Source organism: Anneissia japonica, unplaced genomic scaffold, assembly GCF_011630105.1.
Source record: "Anneissia japonica isolate Jap-2015-1 unplaced genomic scaffold, ASM1163010v1 scaffold287754_len4335492_cov202, whole genome shotgun sequence".
Lineage (NCBI taxonomy): Eukaryota > Metazoa > Echinodermata > Crinoidea > Comatulida > Comatulidae > Anneissia > Anneissia japonica.
In genome coordinates this window covers 3,356,145-3,371,932 of record NW_022705543.1, presented here as the reverse complement: position 1 = coordinate 3,371,932, position 15,788 = coordinate 3,356,145, and the positions used below count along the sequence as shown (strand labels likewise).

At 35.5% G+C, this 15,788-nt stretch overlaps 1 protein-coding gene across 1 annotated transcript; it reads right to left on the bottom strand.

Moving 5' to 3' along the window:
- Positions 1 to 3,493: 3,493 nt before the first annotated feature.
- LOC117105782 (aldo-keto reductase family 1 member B1-like) lies at positions 3,494 to 12,021 on the bottom strand. Its single transcript, XM_033247063.1, has 9 exons — positions 11,835 to 12,021; positions 9,885 to 10,052; positions 8,323 to 8,439; positions 8,138 to 8,218; positions 7,199 to 7,318; positions 6,596 to 6,702; positions 5,610 to 5,775; positions 4,406 to 4,488; positions 3,494 to 3,634 (listed from the first exon to the last, which is right to left on the bottom strand). The coding sequence occupies exons 1-9, from the start codon at positions 12,003 to 12,005 to the stop codon at positions 3,592 to 3,594; spliced, it is 1,056 nt and encodes a 351-aa protein (XP_033102954.1). The 5' UTR covers positions 12,006 to 12,021; the 3' UTR covers positions 3,494 to 3,591.
- Positions 12,022 to 15,788: the final 3,767 nt, after the last annotated feature.

Genomic DNA, 15,788 nt, shown 5'->3' with positions numbered 1-15,788 from the left:
AGACAGATGGTTGTACAAATGATTTTCCTAAGAAACAAAAGTGGTTTTTGAAGAAAAACTCGAGAACGTTAATGAGATACAGATTTTTTTTTGGGGGGGGGGGGGGGGGGGGAAAATTTTGGGGGGGGGGGCCCCCCCCCCCCCCCCGCACACCCCCTAGATACGCCACTGGATCTGAAGGAGAAATCGTTCAACTAAAAAGGAAATCTAGGTGGAGAGGACCTGAAAAATGTAAATACCGATTATACACACAGTATCTAGTGGATGTCCAACATCAGTTATTGCACACAGTTCTGGAAACTATTGACAATCATTATGTTGAAATAATAATGTACTTTTATATAGCGCCGTATCCTTTTAATATAAGATGCTCAGGGCGACTGACATGTGGACTAGGAACTCGATCAATGGCTTTCTTTTCCCCATAAGGGTCCCTTCGTGTCTGTGCTACCCGGTATCCCGGTATACCAGCAACTCCCGTCGTCCACCAATTCAAAGGAGCTTTCTGTTCCAGTACACAGGGGTATCCCCCTACTTGTCTCGAACGATGTACTGAGTTCTTATAGTGCATACGAGCCGTTGTATACACTGGGCCTACGGTTTATAGTCCTTATCCGAGAAGATTTGTTCTACCACCAGAACAATATGCGAGCATGCCGTTCGAACCAGCGCCGATTATGGCTGTGGTCGTGGCGCCCCTGCTGACCGCTCGGCCATTCAGCTCGCCTCGAGATATGACATTATTATAAATATATTACCATAAACAGAAACTCCGGAGAGACGCACGACGGGCCGCTGCCTGAGCTTAAGTCGGACGCGACGTCGTCTGTTAATTGTCGGTGACGGATCATCATTAAACACAACCCGTTTCGGGCGAGTTGTAGGGTACGCATTCGCATAGGCCGATGACAGTCGGGCGCAGTGAAAAAAACGCTTATCGTTATCAAACTTACATCAGTAATTGTGAAATAAATTAAAACTAATTTTCCAGTACCTAAATAAAACTAGCAGTATGGCGTAGATTCAGGAACAGCATGTACCCATTCGAGTTGCGTTTCCTGCAGGCAGACAGAACACAATTTTTCCTATGTGGCAGCACGTAAGATAGTCCGATTTTGCCCACGTCGAACGCCCGTATAAAGAGAGGCAAAGAGCGCGCATATCGATATTAAAATAATAATAAAAAAACACATGTTACATTTAATAATCACATAAAAAAAATATCTTGATTTAATTTGATTGTATTTGATAATAGGAATGATATTTTGCCCTACATGACGTGTTATCGTACTAAATGCTCACCCTGGGATTAGAAACATCTTAACTCCACTCCTGACGCAAGCACTATCAGAATATGTATTAGATAAATCACTTAAAATAATACAGAAAGTATAAACACCGAGTTTTAAAATACGGTATGTAAATATAGATTCATAAAAAGCCCAATGATTTTTGAGGGATAATTTCACTGCTTAACTTGATGAATTAGCTGAACAATTGATTGATAGATAAACAAAAGTCTCCCTCATTGAGGAAATTTATAGTAATTGTCAATTATATTTAAGACATCAAAACGTTTATATTTACTGTAAATCAGAATCGGTAAGTAAAGTTTCCTCTAATACCTGATTCTCAAGCCTATGACTCGAGTGAGGAATGACGGTCTTTGTAATCAAAACCCTCTGACATACGTTTAATCAAGGAGGTATAAAATAAACTCAATTTATTTTATACCTCCTTGGTTTAATAACAAATCAAATATTGTAATCTACTACTGATAGGCCCAACAGCACAATACACGCAAAAACTGTAGTCAATGACACTTATGCTTTCGTAATTATGGGTCGCTCGCTACAAGTGCCACTTGATAAATGGTCTTTCTTTTTGTCTTTTGGCGTATACTTTTTGAGCAGTGCCCTCTATCAAACTATAATTTTCTAATGAAAACCGATTGTTTAATTGTATCATTTGTTACCATACCGTGTGAAGAAATAAATGTTTATTTGATTTGAATTGAAAAATATATTCATATAATTTTCTAATTTTGTGGAGAAAATTGAATTTGAATATTAATGTAAGTCCTATATTATGTTAAGAAACTTACTGTATACAAACTCAATATACATGAATACAATAAAAACATAGGCCTAAATAATATAAAAATGTAAACAAAATTAACTATTAAAAGAAAATGGATTACATTCATCAGGTACAATTACAAAACTATTGGGAATGTTTATTTTTACAACGCTGTATGTGAAATGGTTAAAAGATGAAATACTGTTTTCATACCAGATTATTAAGCCTATTATATAGCACAGGAAAAACCCACATTAGGATTGCATATTACGCTATAACACAGAAACTCGGACATTGGTGAAACTGTTATCTCGTGGTACCTCCCACCTCCAAATGATCATCAACTCCTACTACTGTATGCAGCCGGTTCAATGACATTTTATAATTCTTCACCAAGGGTTATTTCAAGTGCATTCTCAACTAAACTACTGTAGGTAGGGTTTTTTTTCACAAAATTCTCAACCCATTCAAGGGTGGGGTGAGTGGGTTTGAATAGCATTGTCAGTTTTAAAAATGTCTGATAATGCAAACTGGTATATTTTTCTACGTTCACTATAACATGAGTACACAGTTTCACGTTCGCAGACAATTTGTTAAGTCATGTCAATTAAAATAAAAAACACTCATAAAAATAGGTCCGAAATGGAAGCACTTTTCAGTAGTCCCAAACTGTGCCAAAATCTTGGCAACGTGGACAGAATCACTTGAAAATGCGTTTGAGTACCAAGGAAGAGAGAACATAATGGTCAGAGAAATAAATGCACCAAAACTCAGAATTTCATTACAGTAATGATGTTTTAATCATAATATGCAGCAGTTTATAAATTACTGTATTAACAAAAATATGTTCACTTTGTTTGATTAAAAAAAAACAAAAAACAAAAAAAAACAAAAAAAAAAACTACAAAATCTGTTATGGGCTTACTTTATTGGTCTAATTTTACCATTAAATTACATATAGCCTGAATTACTCCCTATGCATTATTGTACTGATGTCAAACAGTATAATTTTTTTGATAAATTAAGTACAGTACACATATTAATAGGATTTGCCTGCTTATTACCACCTTGTATTCTGCCACTATAGCTGCCATGGTAATTCCATCCCCACCACTACTACCACCACTACCACTGACGGCATTGGTAAACAAAAATAGGTTTCTACTTCAGAGCTCACTGATTGATTGTCTGATTGATTGATTGATTGATTGTCTGATTGATTGATTGACTGACTGATTGATTGATAGTCTGATTGATTGATAGTCTGATTGATTGATTGATTGATTGTCTGATTGATTGATTGACTGATTTATTGATTGACTGACAAATTAATTGATTGTATAGAACAGCCTCCTCCAATAACCCTTACTCAGGAGACCTATTGGTAATTGTCTACTATTATTATCTTTATATGTAAAACACCAGTAGATTTGAATCTCCTGTTTTTAAACCAGCATCAATGGATTCTTGTCAACACTATGTTTTTCAAACAGTCCCTTGCATCACTCTGACCTATGACACAAGTGGAAATGGATGATCTTTGTGATCAGAAATCCTGAAAGAAAGTTCATATAAAAAACACTGGTTAATCAACAAGTAAATTCCCTACTCATATAGCATAATCAACTTGAAAAACTGTAGAGCGTAAGCTACATTTGTTTCTTAAATCCTGGCTGCACTAACAAATTTTGACCAAAAAAAATGTGACATTCCTAAATATGGTCAAGATTACATCACATCAGGATCCTATATAGGTACATTATGAGTATATATAGGAATACAACAGACTCGTTCCAAAAAAAAACAAAACATATTGAGACCCTAGACAGGATTTTACTTTGGAAGCTACTGAATTTAACATGAAAATTTGAAGATTTACATTGGGCTAAAAAATAATTTTAGTTCAATTTTTTAACAAAATGTAAACAAAATTAACCATTATATAGAAAACTGATTATACGTAACAGGTACATATATTATTTATAAACAATGTCATATGTTACTTTTTTATATTAAGAGAGTTTTACAGGTACAAGTGTTTAGAAACATAATATGATCGAAGACTTTCAAAAATCCTTGGTATGGCAAATGTATAAGTTTGTATTTTATTATCACTTACCAAAACTCAAACCTCTATAAATAAGCTATATTATGAGGTCTTAAGTTGTCAAAAAAAAACAAACAAAAACTATAGTATTGAAAAAGAATTAACCCAGGACCAAAGGCAGGTATCTTAACCACCAAACTACTGGTTCCCTCCTATTGCACATAAAATGTCTATCAATATCTATCAACAATCAACATAGTGTTATACTGTGATACCTACCATTCCAGTGCACATCCTCGGTAGTCTCTGTTAAGATCCAATAGCAGCTTCAGGTCTTCAGGTTTTAATTCAAAGTTGAGCGACTGAAATATAAACAGATAACAAGAGTTAATTTACATAAATGTCATGATGACATCACATCATGACCATATATAGGCACATCATGACCATATATGGGATCATGACCATATGTAGGCACATCATGATTATATATGAGAATATATGAGATCATGACCATATATAGGCACATCATGACTATATATGGGATCAACACCATATATAGGCACATCATGACTATATATATGGGATCATGACCATATATAGGCACATCATGACTATATATGAGATCATGACCATATATAGGCACATCATGACTATATATGGGATCATGACCTATATTATATTCACATGACTATATATGGGCACATGATGACTATATATGGGCACATGATGACTATATATATATGGGATCATGACCATATATAGTCACATCATGACTATATATATGGGATCATGACCATATATAGCACATCATGATTATATATGGGCACATCATGACTATATATAGGCACATCATGACTATATATATATGGGATCATGACCATATATAGGCACATTATGACTATATATGGGATCATGACCATATATAGGCACATCATGACTATATATGGGCACATCATGACTATATATGGGCATACAACAATTCTTTGTCAAATAAAATATGATAGTGTGAACAAGGCTCTATAATGACATAGAGATACAATTCTAGAGCAAGAAACTATAAAGTAAAAAACTCAATGATGGTGGGATGTAACAGTTGTGACCCTGAAAGTTTACAGTAACTGCCATTCAGAATTTAAGTGGTATCTACATTATTATAATTAATATAAACGTCTATTTTGTCAGCATAGAGGGAATTGTCAATCTGGCATTTAGCATACTGAGATTTGTTATTATCGAGTCGGCTTCTCAGGCAAATAAAATTAAAAATTTAATTTATGTAGCGGCAAACCAAAGTAAATTTTCTTGAAAATACATGTATGCTTCTTTGAAAATAAGTTATGGCAGACTAGTCAGGGGGCATGTTACATACAGAAAAAACCTCCATTCGGACACCCCTATTAAGGAGGAAAATTTTTGGTCCCAAAAATGTCAATTTAATAGGGTTCTACTATCCCATACAATGAATCAATTGTTGTCATACTTCAAAATTAGCCTGGATTCGTGCTGGAGTGATGCTCTTTGGTATAACTACGATGCCACGTTCGATTGAAAAACGGATGAGAATTTGGGCAGGACTCTTTTTGTAGCGATTTGCAATTTCCAGAACCATTGGATCATCCATCAAAGATGGATCAGTTTCTTTTACCCTGATAAAATTGAGAAAAAGAATAAAAGAAATGTTTTATTTTAGTCTATTAATGTATAATAATAATAATAATAATAATAATAATAATAATAATAACAATGATAATGATAATAATAATAATAATATTAATAATAATAATAATAATAATAATAATAATAATAATAATAATAATAATAATAATAATAATAATAATAATAATTATAATACTAACTTGGACTTAAGGGGAATATCTTTTGTGTTATTTTCCCCTTAATTTTCTCTACTTTCTTCATTGTCTAAGTTCCCCTTAAGGTAGGTTTTAGTAACATAATAATAATAATAATAATAAAAATAATAATAGTAATACCAATAATAATAATAATAATATTAATAATAATACAGAAATATGTACCACACCTTTTGCCAAGGTTATTTACTGGCTTAGTTTTTCTTTTTCCACTGTTTATTTTCTCAAGCACCTTGTGCCTTTCTTTAAGATGAATATGAGAGCTATACAATTCCTATTTATTATTATTATAAATAATTTAATGTTATAATGAATGTAATCACAAGAAATTTTGAAGTCAATGAGTAAAGAATGATACAACAAATACTATAATTGTAAAGCCCTAAATAGACTATCAAAAAACCAAGTGACAAAATATGGTCATCACATCATGACCATATATATACACATCATGACTATATAAGGGCACATCATGACTATATATGGGCATACAGCAGTTTTTGTCAACGAAAATTTGATAGTGTAGAGGGAGTTTTATCAAAGGTGCTTCAGTGGATACCAACAGTGTCACATAATTGAACACTACTGTACTTACCAAGGCCTGTCTGGTGAGCCTAGCGGACTGTAAGCTGTTACCACGATACCCTTGCTATTACAATAATCAACCATTGCTTGTTGAGTCAAATATGGATGCAGCTCAATCTAAAAGCAAGCACAACAAATGAGAGGTGGTACAAAACACAATATATTTCCTAATCATAATAATAGTAATAGTAATAACTCTTTATTGGTACATATTCATACTGGAAATCGAAAAATTTGTCTGGGCCCATGTGGACCCGTGGGAGCAGCTGCAGTGCAGAGTCACCCGACTTAACTACAACATATGACAGACACATAGGCATACATTGATACATACATCTGTTGTGATGGAAGCGGTTTGAGGTTTCAACGGGTTCGAGTCTCATGTATCCATGTCGGTAGACACAAACATAAAGAAAGCCTGCCCAGTAAAATACACAAATCAAGATAAGTGTTCCTGAAAAATATCTGAAAGCTTGCGATTTGAACCCCTGAACTAATGGTTCAGAGTCTGACAGAGTCTGGGGGGGGGGTTAGTGTTAAGTTTAGGGCCACCCCCCACGCACACCCACCCTCAGATATGCTACCGCCTACAAATAAACCATGACCTGATTACCTGGTTTACTGCTACTGGGGCTTTGGGTGGAAGAGCAAGTATTTTGTCAATCTGCTGCTCGTTGAAGTTCGACACTCCGATGGATTTGCACAGTTTTTTAGCAACCAGCTCTTCCATAGCCTAAGGAATGTTAAGAATAAATGTGCTTAAAAATCTGTCTTATAGTAATAATGACCTTCTTAGAGATTTAATCAATCTTTTTTACCAGTCAATACACGGCTACCTCATCCTTACAGATGAAAAAGATCAACATTTATTCTAAATCAATATAATAATAATAATAATAATACCGTATTTATATAGCGCCTAACAGATCACAGATCCCTCTAGGCGCTTTACAATTCTTAATTTAAGTTAATTTAATTTAAGGCAAAGACAAGCCAAACCAGTCACTCGTCACAAAAACTGATTTTTAGTTATTAGTACAGAGTTAAACAGTAAAGTGAAAGCTATAAAATGGTCAAAGAATCATTTAAATCCAACATTTAGTTATGAAGTTTACAAGAGTTTAAACATGCAGCTGTTTAAAGAACAATATTTGAGAAATCAGCCTTCAAAGTTTATGATTTTGGGCATTTCTCAGGCAAAAACCACCACTAAATCGTTAAAAATTGTTGTTTTAACATTTAAAATGGGGAAAATAACAGCATAGCATGATGTACAGATATATAAGGGTTAGTTTAGTGCAGTAAAATAGACTTCAAAAATATGTACATTCCAGCATGTTTTGGCCATTATCTCTGAAACAGGATTTGCGACGAATGACTGGTTTGGCTTGACTTGACACGATGAGGAGAACTTAACGCTCTCGCATATGAAATATTAGCGACATCATTACGTTCTAGATTCTACCGTGTCGTGCAATCGAAAGTTCCTTATTGTAGGCTAATTAAGATTCTGAAAGAAATGTGCTTCTCTAAGCTACAGCAGAATACATACCTTCCATGTATCAGTGAAGCTAATTTCCTCTGCATAGATAAACTTGCCAGAGTCATCTTTGGGAAATAAATTATCTCCTCTCTAAAAAAAGTGGAATATAATGAAATTATAGACTTTTATTCAAATTTATGTGGCAGTATTATGATTAGTTAACCTAACAATTAAACAATAATTGTAATTAGTACCTTGTATGCCATGGGCCAGTGGATAAGATAGAGGTCAAGATATTCTAATCCCAGCAAGTCAAGACTATTTTTGAAAGTTTTCATCACGTCTTCAGGATAATGAAATGTGTTCCAAAGCTGTGTCAAGATAAAAACAAAAACCATAAGCTGCTAATAACAATGGTGATAATTATGGATTAATTATTTTGTTAAACCATATTTAAAGAGGGTGATCCTTCCAGCGTATCCTAGAAGGTCAACTGATATTCAGACGCCCTCTTTAAATAAATGATATAACATGATGCTTTTATCAGGGAAGTCTCTTTATGAGACTTAGGAAGTGGAGTTGTTTTAGTCGTGAGAAAAAATCCACTCCGCAAAGCAGGTAGCAAAGGAGTATGGGCACAGACTTTGCACCAAATTCCGAAGCTGGCGACACTGCCAGGCACCTTATCTACACATTTTGTACCTGTACACAACTACTGTCTCTTATACACATCTAGATGTGTATAAGAGACAGTGATATAACATGATGCTTTTATCAGCGAAGTCTCTTTATGAGACTTAGGAAGTGGAGTTGTTTTAGTCGTGAGAAAAAATCCACTCCGCAAAGCAGGTAGCAAAGGAGTATGGGCACAGACTTTGCACCAAATTCCGAAGCTGGCGACACTGCCAGGCACCTTATCTACACATTTTGTACCTGTACACAGTGCAGCCTCTTGTTCTCAACATAATGTACAATTCCTACAGTAGGTAATCAATTTCATGGCTTAAGGGACAACAATAGGTACATTTCCTTTTAGACAAAACAACACATAGAATAGAACTGTAGCTAAAGAAACAATTAGAATTTGCGTAGATAGAAACAATGCAAAAATAACGAAGCGCCTCACAATGTTTTAGATTTTTTACATTGACCCGCTCGCATCTGCCTATTATGCAGTGACGTATTCTACAGTTCCGCATAGAAAATGTGCTGTTGCGGTGCAAGAACTACCCCTGCAAACATACTTTGGAAGCTAAACATTACCACTGCATCGCATAATGTCATTTTCCCATTATTATACCTGTCTGATGTGCGAGACAAAAAAAAAGTATATAGCACCCTCTAACTTTTTTTTTTATTATAGTGGTGGAACTGCTACTGTTTACACTCGTCAGTTGGTATAGCTTCATTAAAAGAATTTAAATCAAAAAAATTCAAAAAAGAATTTAAAATGAGCTGTATTGTAGACAAAGAAAAAATTGTATATAGCTCCCTCTATGTGAAAAATCACAAAATATAGCACCCTCTAATTTTTTTCTATTATAGTGGTGGAAATGCTACAGTATATAGTTTTTGGTCGGTATAGCTTCGTTAAAAGAAATTTATATGAGCTGTATTCACATTTTAACAATTTAATATATTCATTTAATTCTTATAAATTTTAGGGTATAATCGGCCTATAAATTTTATCTGTTATAAAACTGTTATGATGCTAAAGATAATAACGTAGGTGTGGATATTCATGCGTGAGACTTGCGCATTATGTGTGGCAGCTGCCAGGTGTACCATATTATGATATTATTCAATGCAATTTTACCTTGCTGGTGATAAATAGGTCTTCCCTCTTTACTGTACCATCATCAATCTTAGCCTTCAAAGCTGTACCAACTTCTTGTTCATTCTGGTAAGCGCAGGCACAATCGATGTGTCGGTAGCCACAGTCAATGGCAGCTTTAACAGCATTTTCTACCTCACCTGGCTTAGACTGAAGAAATAAATGCATATATCATAGCTCTCTCACACCATAAAGCAGTTTGTTTTAGTTCATGATCAGACTGTATAGTAAGGCTTGCACTGGTAATACAGTTGAACACAACAATTTGGCATGTAAAATAAGATTGACTTAGAAATTATCCGAGTTAGGCAAAGTTGACTTAGGCAAGTTTAATTGTATATCCCTGCACAAAAATTAGGTCTATAATTTGCACTTCGAAAAATAAAAGCCGATTACGATCCCGCTCACTTATTTTCCTAGTGATTTTTCGTGGAAATTTTAGTTGCTTCTCAAGATATCCTCCAAGCAAAAAAAAAAAAAAAAAAAAAAAAAAAAAAAAAAAACTTTTCAGTGTGGGTTCATAAATACAATGCATTCAAATATGTGCTGCTGTTGTTATTGACTTGCCTGGTAAGGAATAAAAAGTGCTTAAAACAAGAAAAAAAATACCACCACAATAATTTAATAATTTATGCAATAAACAAGATTCTACTTCTACGCCTCATAGCTAGCCTATTTGTTCTGTTCTTTGTTTTTGATGTGCTTTGAAATTTATTGTATTATCATACTTTATATTATTTGGCTGGCCTAACACAAGTTTTGGTTGTTCTTTTAAACTGAATGTACTTTCAGGACTGTTGCCTTTTTCATTGTTAACATGTTAAATTACTATTATTATCAATTATGCCAATATTATAATTGCTATAATATTAAATGTTAAATTACTATTATTATCAATTATTCCAATATTATTATTGCTAGGTACGACGGCCGCCGTACCAATATTCTGATATGATCGTTTTCAAATATAAGTCTATTTGTTTATGTAATCCTACATTCTACTTCACCTTAACCCTACTTAAAAAAGAAATTAAACTTGAGTGCTATTTCCGAGCACTTGGACGTGTAAATTTTACAAAATTTTCGAATCTCGGCCCCAACTATGGTGGAGCTGAGATTATCATGTTTTGAACTCTCACGCCATACCAATCAATAAATGCTTCCGTTGCCCCTGTTAATTGCTCAATTTCATTATTTTCTACTGTTTATCTAAGAAAAGATGAAAGTAATAAATGTTGTTGAAATGAAATATTTTTGTTTAACATGAGAATACAACTTAGAGCTAGTTCTTGAATTGGATAAGCTTACTGAATATGAAGCTTTGATTTGCATGGTTTTCACCAGTACAGTAGGCCAGTCTAGGGGGCCTAGGCTAGGCCTACTAACGTACTACTACCACCACTACTAGGGCTAGCTAGGCATAGTACTACTAATACTACTACTACAACTGTACTACTTCTCTGTACTACTACTAATGTATCTATAGGCCTAGCCTAGTACTACTACTAGCTCTACCTAGCCTAGGCCCGGCCAGCATAGGCCTAGTTTAGTTAGGTTGGATAGGCCCAGGCCTAACCCCTAAGTATTTGCTCTAAATAAAACTAAAAGATAGAGAATGTGTCTACCTCATAGGCCTAGGGCAGGCTGGGCCCTAGATAGGCATTGGCGAGGGCTATCGAATGCGTCTCTACTAGCTAGGCAACCACTTAACATTAATGGAAGTAAAGTTTACTCCTATTGTACTGTACCACACTAGGCCTAGACAGGGAGTTGTTCACTATAACAACTCCCTGGCCTAGGCCTAATATGTCTATGACTAGGCCTACTTTCTGTACGGGCCGTAAGCATAGCCTAGCTGGCTAGTAGTAGTAGTGTAAGTTAAGTAGAGGAGGAGTAGGCCTAGCCTAGGCCTCCTAATAATACAATACAAACCTTCCAAGTGCCTAATCCAATGATGGGCATAGATGCACCACTTTGGAGTTTCACAGCGTATTGCGACATTACTAGCAGAAAGATAGGTCTATAACCTAAAATTGATGATAAACCAACGTAAGCCTCGCGATATAACACACGTTCGCCTCGCGGCATAAAATGCAAAATCATCGACTCCCCCAAACCCCACACACATGACGTCAAGCTGACCTGACAATGGTCATTCCAGGTACGCAAAAAATCATTTCCAATGCTTACAGGGCGCAAAGGTCAATTTACAGATTCTCATGAAGACAAATTTCTCCCGAAATTTCTACAAAAAAAAGAAGAAAAAAAGTTAGAACTCAATATGAAATAGCGTATCAATTATATGCGTAATACATACATACATACATACATAAATGTATAAATGTATATATATATGTATATATATATATATATATATATATATATAATAATAACATTTCTGTGAGACATACGTGGAACCAACTACATCGGATACTATAATAAAAATAGTATCCGATGTAGTTGGTTCCACGTATGTCTCACAGAAATATATAATAAGAAACAAATACGAAAAAGAAACGATTGCATACGTTGACATAATGCAGACATAAAATTTATTCAAGACGAATATTTCGGACACGCCTAAAGGCCAACTCAATATTTTTCACGACGGCTTTAAGACTGTCCCCGACGATAAATCGGGTCTGGCTGCGTCGGCCGACGTTGTCTGAGTTGGCCTTTAGTGTCCTTCCTCAGCGTTATACGTATGACTGAAAAAATACAGAACAGATGAACTAAAAACTGTAAGATATAAGGCGAGATAAATTCTAAGATAAAAGGCACGCCATAGGAACTGAGAAGTAATAAACAGTCGGCAATATAAAAAACGTTGGCTATTATTATTATTATTATTATTATTACTATTATTATTAATCTAACTTATATTTGTTTATATCATGTTTGTGCTTCTCAGAATACATATATTATTTATATTATAATTTTTATATATATTCCTAATGCTATTGTTTTGTAAGAAGGTCAATGTCAGATATATTAAATAGGCCTATATGTTAATACAATTGGCTAATAGGCCTACGCACTCGCAGGGTAACAATGATTAACACATATGGATTAAGTCGACCACTCGTATACTTTTAAGTCACACAGCTGATTCGAGGCCAATGGATATATTGTAAGACACTCAATTTTTATTGCAACATACATTTTTGTGTTGAGAAACAATGGTGACGACAATGGGAGGGGGAAGGATAGAATGGACATTTCCCCCTCCCGTCGCACAGGCCTGGACCCCCCTCCCGTCATCTGACGCACGACTAGGTCGTCGGATCAAAAATATCTAAAAATAATAATTTGTTTCTGACTGCCAATCACTAATAAAAAGTACATTTTGAACCATACTAATCCATAAAAACTCTCACCGTGAACCTTACAAGGGAGTTCCTATCTGGGCCGTCGACCGAGGCTTTGCCTGCCCCTTGGCTCGGACCCCTCAGTCAGGCATTTCGGACCTCTTGTCGGCAAATTTCCAGCGCCACTGCTGTTGAGAAGTGTACTGAAACGTTATTGTCATTAGTGGCGTATCTATACGAAACCCGACAGACACAGACCCCAACTGGAAATTCGCTAAGCAAAGCAGATAGCCAAAAATCACCCTTTTTGCTAGAGCTTTAACCCCACGTAACCTTCGCACCCTCTTAATTGCCAATGCCAATAAGACCACGAAGAAGAAGCATGTGATGATTATTATTATGCAACAGAGTTGCTGTATCTTAATGGGAGATTCGCGTGATGGTGGTGGTGTAGGAGCCTTAGGTTAGGAGAAATTTATCACCAAAGCCAGATCCCCACCCACTCCCTCGTATAGAGCAACAAATTCACTACCGGTACGAAAATGGATTACATTCATCAGGTACAATTACAAAACTATTGGGAATGTTTATTTTTACAACGCTGTATGTGAAATGGTTAAAAGATGAAATACTGTTTTCATACCAGATTATTAAGCCTATTATATAGCACAGGAAAAAACCACATTAGGATTGCATATTACGCTATAACACAGAAACTCGGACATTGGTGAAACTGTTATCTCGTGGTACCTCCCACCTCCAAATGATCATCAACTCCAGGCCCGTAGCCAGGGGGGGTTTTTATGGTTCGGGCGAACCCCCCTTTTCTAGCGAACCCCCCTGTTTTCTAGCGAACCCCCTCGAATTTTTGAATGAGTCTCACCCGTTTTTAAATTTTAGCCTGCATTACAAGCCTACATTCATAGAATATGTCAGCTTCAGAAGTTCGGAGATTTAAATTAAAACGCAATTCCTTTACGATGGCACACATAAGGATGGCAAACATCGATAAAAACACGGCTGCCGTCTCAACTTTCACTGGCCTTTGGCTGAATGTTTGTAAGAAATGTACCAATCGGTAACGAAACCGGTCGCCGTCTACCTAGAGTAAATGGTGCCACCAAACGAAGCTAAAGTTTTGCGACTTAATCCACCAAATGCAAATAAAGTTTTGCGATTTAATCACCTAAATGTGGATTGTGTGGTTAGTAAATTCCATAGCCATACTGTCCATCGCACACACTAAACTATGTGCTGATGGAGCATTTTGTGGAAATGGACTCTCCTTTTTTTTTCATCCCAAACAAAATATTATTAATAAATCAACATAGTCCATCTCAGTCATCATAGCCAGTCACAAAATTAGGCTAGGAAGTTTGTTTTAAACAGCAGACACGCTACAGAACGGAGTGCGTCAAAACGAGTATTTGTTAATGTTTAGTGATAAAGAATCATGAAACGTTGTAGAATAACTGACTTTTTTTTCGTCCGCTGTTGCAAAGAAGAAAACGACAGATAGTCCTGGTGAGATATTGATTTTAAAATCAATTAGCCTAGCCTAAATGTTGACTAGCTAGGTTCGCTCCTTGTTCATTTAGATACAGAATTATACCCCGACGACAACAAAGTGTAGGCCTAGGCCTAAGTACATTAGAACGTACTACAGGTAGGCCTACTAGGCCTAGGCTTTTGTTGTAAAAGTTGAAGTGCATGTACAGGATGCGCCATAGGCCTATATTTAAAAAAATACATTTTGTTAATTATTATTGGTTGGCCTGGGACGGACCTAGGCAGGCAAGCTTTACCGTCGGAAGTCCTGGGATTCGACGATGACGTCCGTGCACGTTTACAAACGCCATTGATTAGGATAAAAATAGACACGCTAAATTTCGGTTATATATTCAGTAAGATATACTAAAAACGATTATTAATTCTGAAATGTGCATCTCAGCTATTATTAATCAGTAAGCTATGTATTATGTTATAAAGTCTTAAAATAATAATTTCGAATTATGCTATATTTTGGGCTCTGATTTAATTTAACGATGGCCCTATCAGTAGTAATGGCAGTATTTGTGCTTTTTTTTAGCCATGTAAAATAGTACTATTTTTATGCGAGTCAAGAAGAAGTAGTAGAAGAAGCAGAAGAGGAGGAGGAAAAAGAAGAATAGCTTCTTTTTTTTTTTATAATAATAAACGTGTTGAGTTTGATATCGATTATGCGATGAGCTTTTTTTTTTATATCTTTCGGTGTGATATAAACATGCCAATTCTCAGAAAATATTTTCTAATTTTATTATATTACCACCTTTTCATTACATAGATCTTTTTCAAAACATAGGCCAAACCGCTTTTATAACATTATTATAGACCCATTAAACACAAAAACTGCTCTGGCTTCGGGGGCCGGACTCTAATATCGATTTAATAAGCCTTTGAAACCCCTGAATTGTCAAAATTTTTGGGGGCTTCACCCCCAGGACCACTTTTGCAACCTATTAATTGAAGCTCGACCACGCCCACTTTGCTTTCGTGGGGGAAATCTTGACCCTCGTCGGGGCACCGCCACCCCGGTCGG

Bases quoted from the DNA above. Each gene is read 5' to 3' on its own strand.
- LOC117105782 (XM_033247063.1), bottom strand. From the start codon at position 12,005: ATGATTTTGCATTTTATGCCGCGAGGCGAACGTGTGTTATATCGCGAG. The intron at 8,440-9,884 runs GTAAAATTGCAT...ATCTTGACACAG, and splicing joins ACCTATTTATCACCAGCAAG to CTTTGGAACACATTTCATTA. The intron at 3,635-4,405 runs GTAGGTATCACA...ACTTTCTTTCAG, and splicing joins CGAGGATGTGCACTGGAATG to GATTTCTGATCACAAAGATC.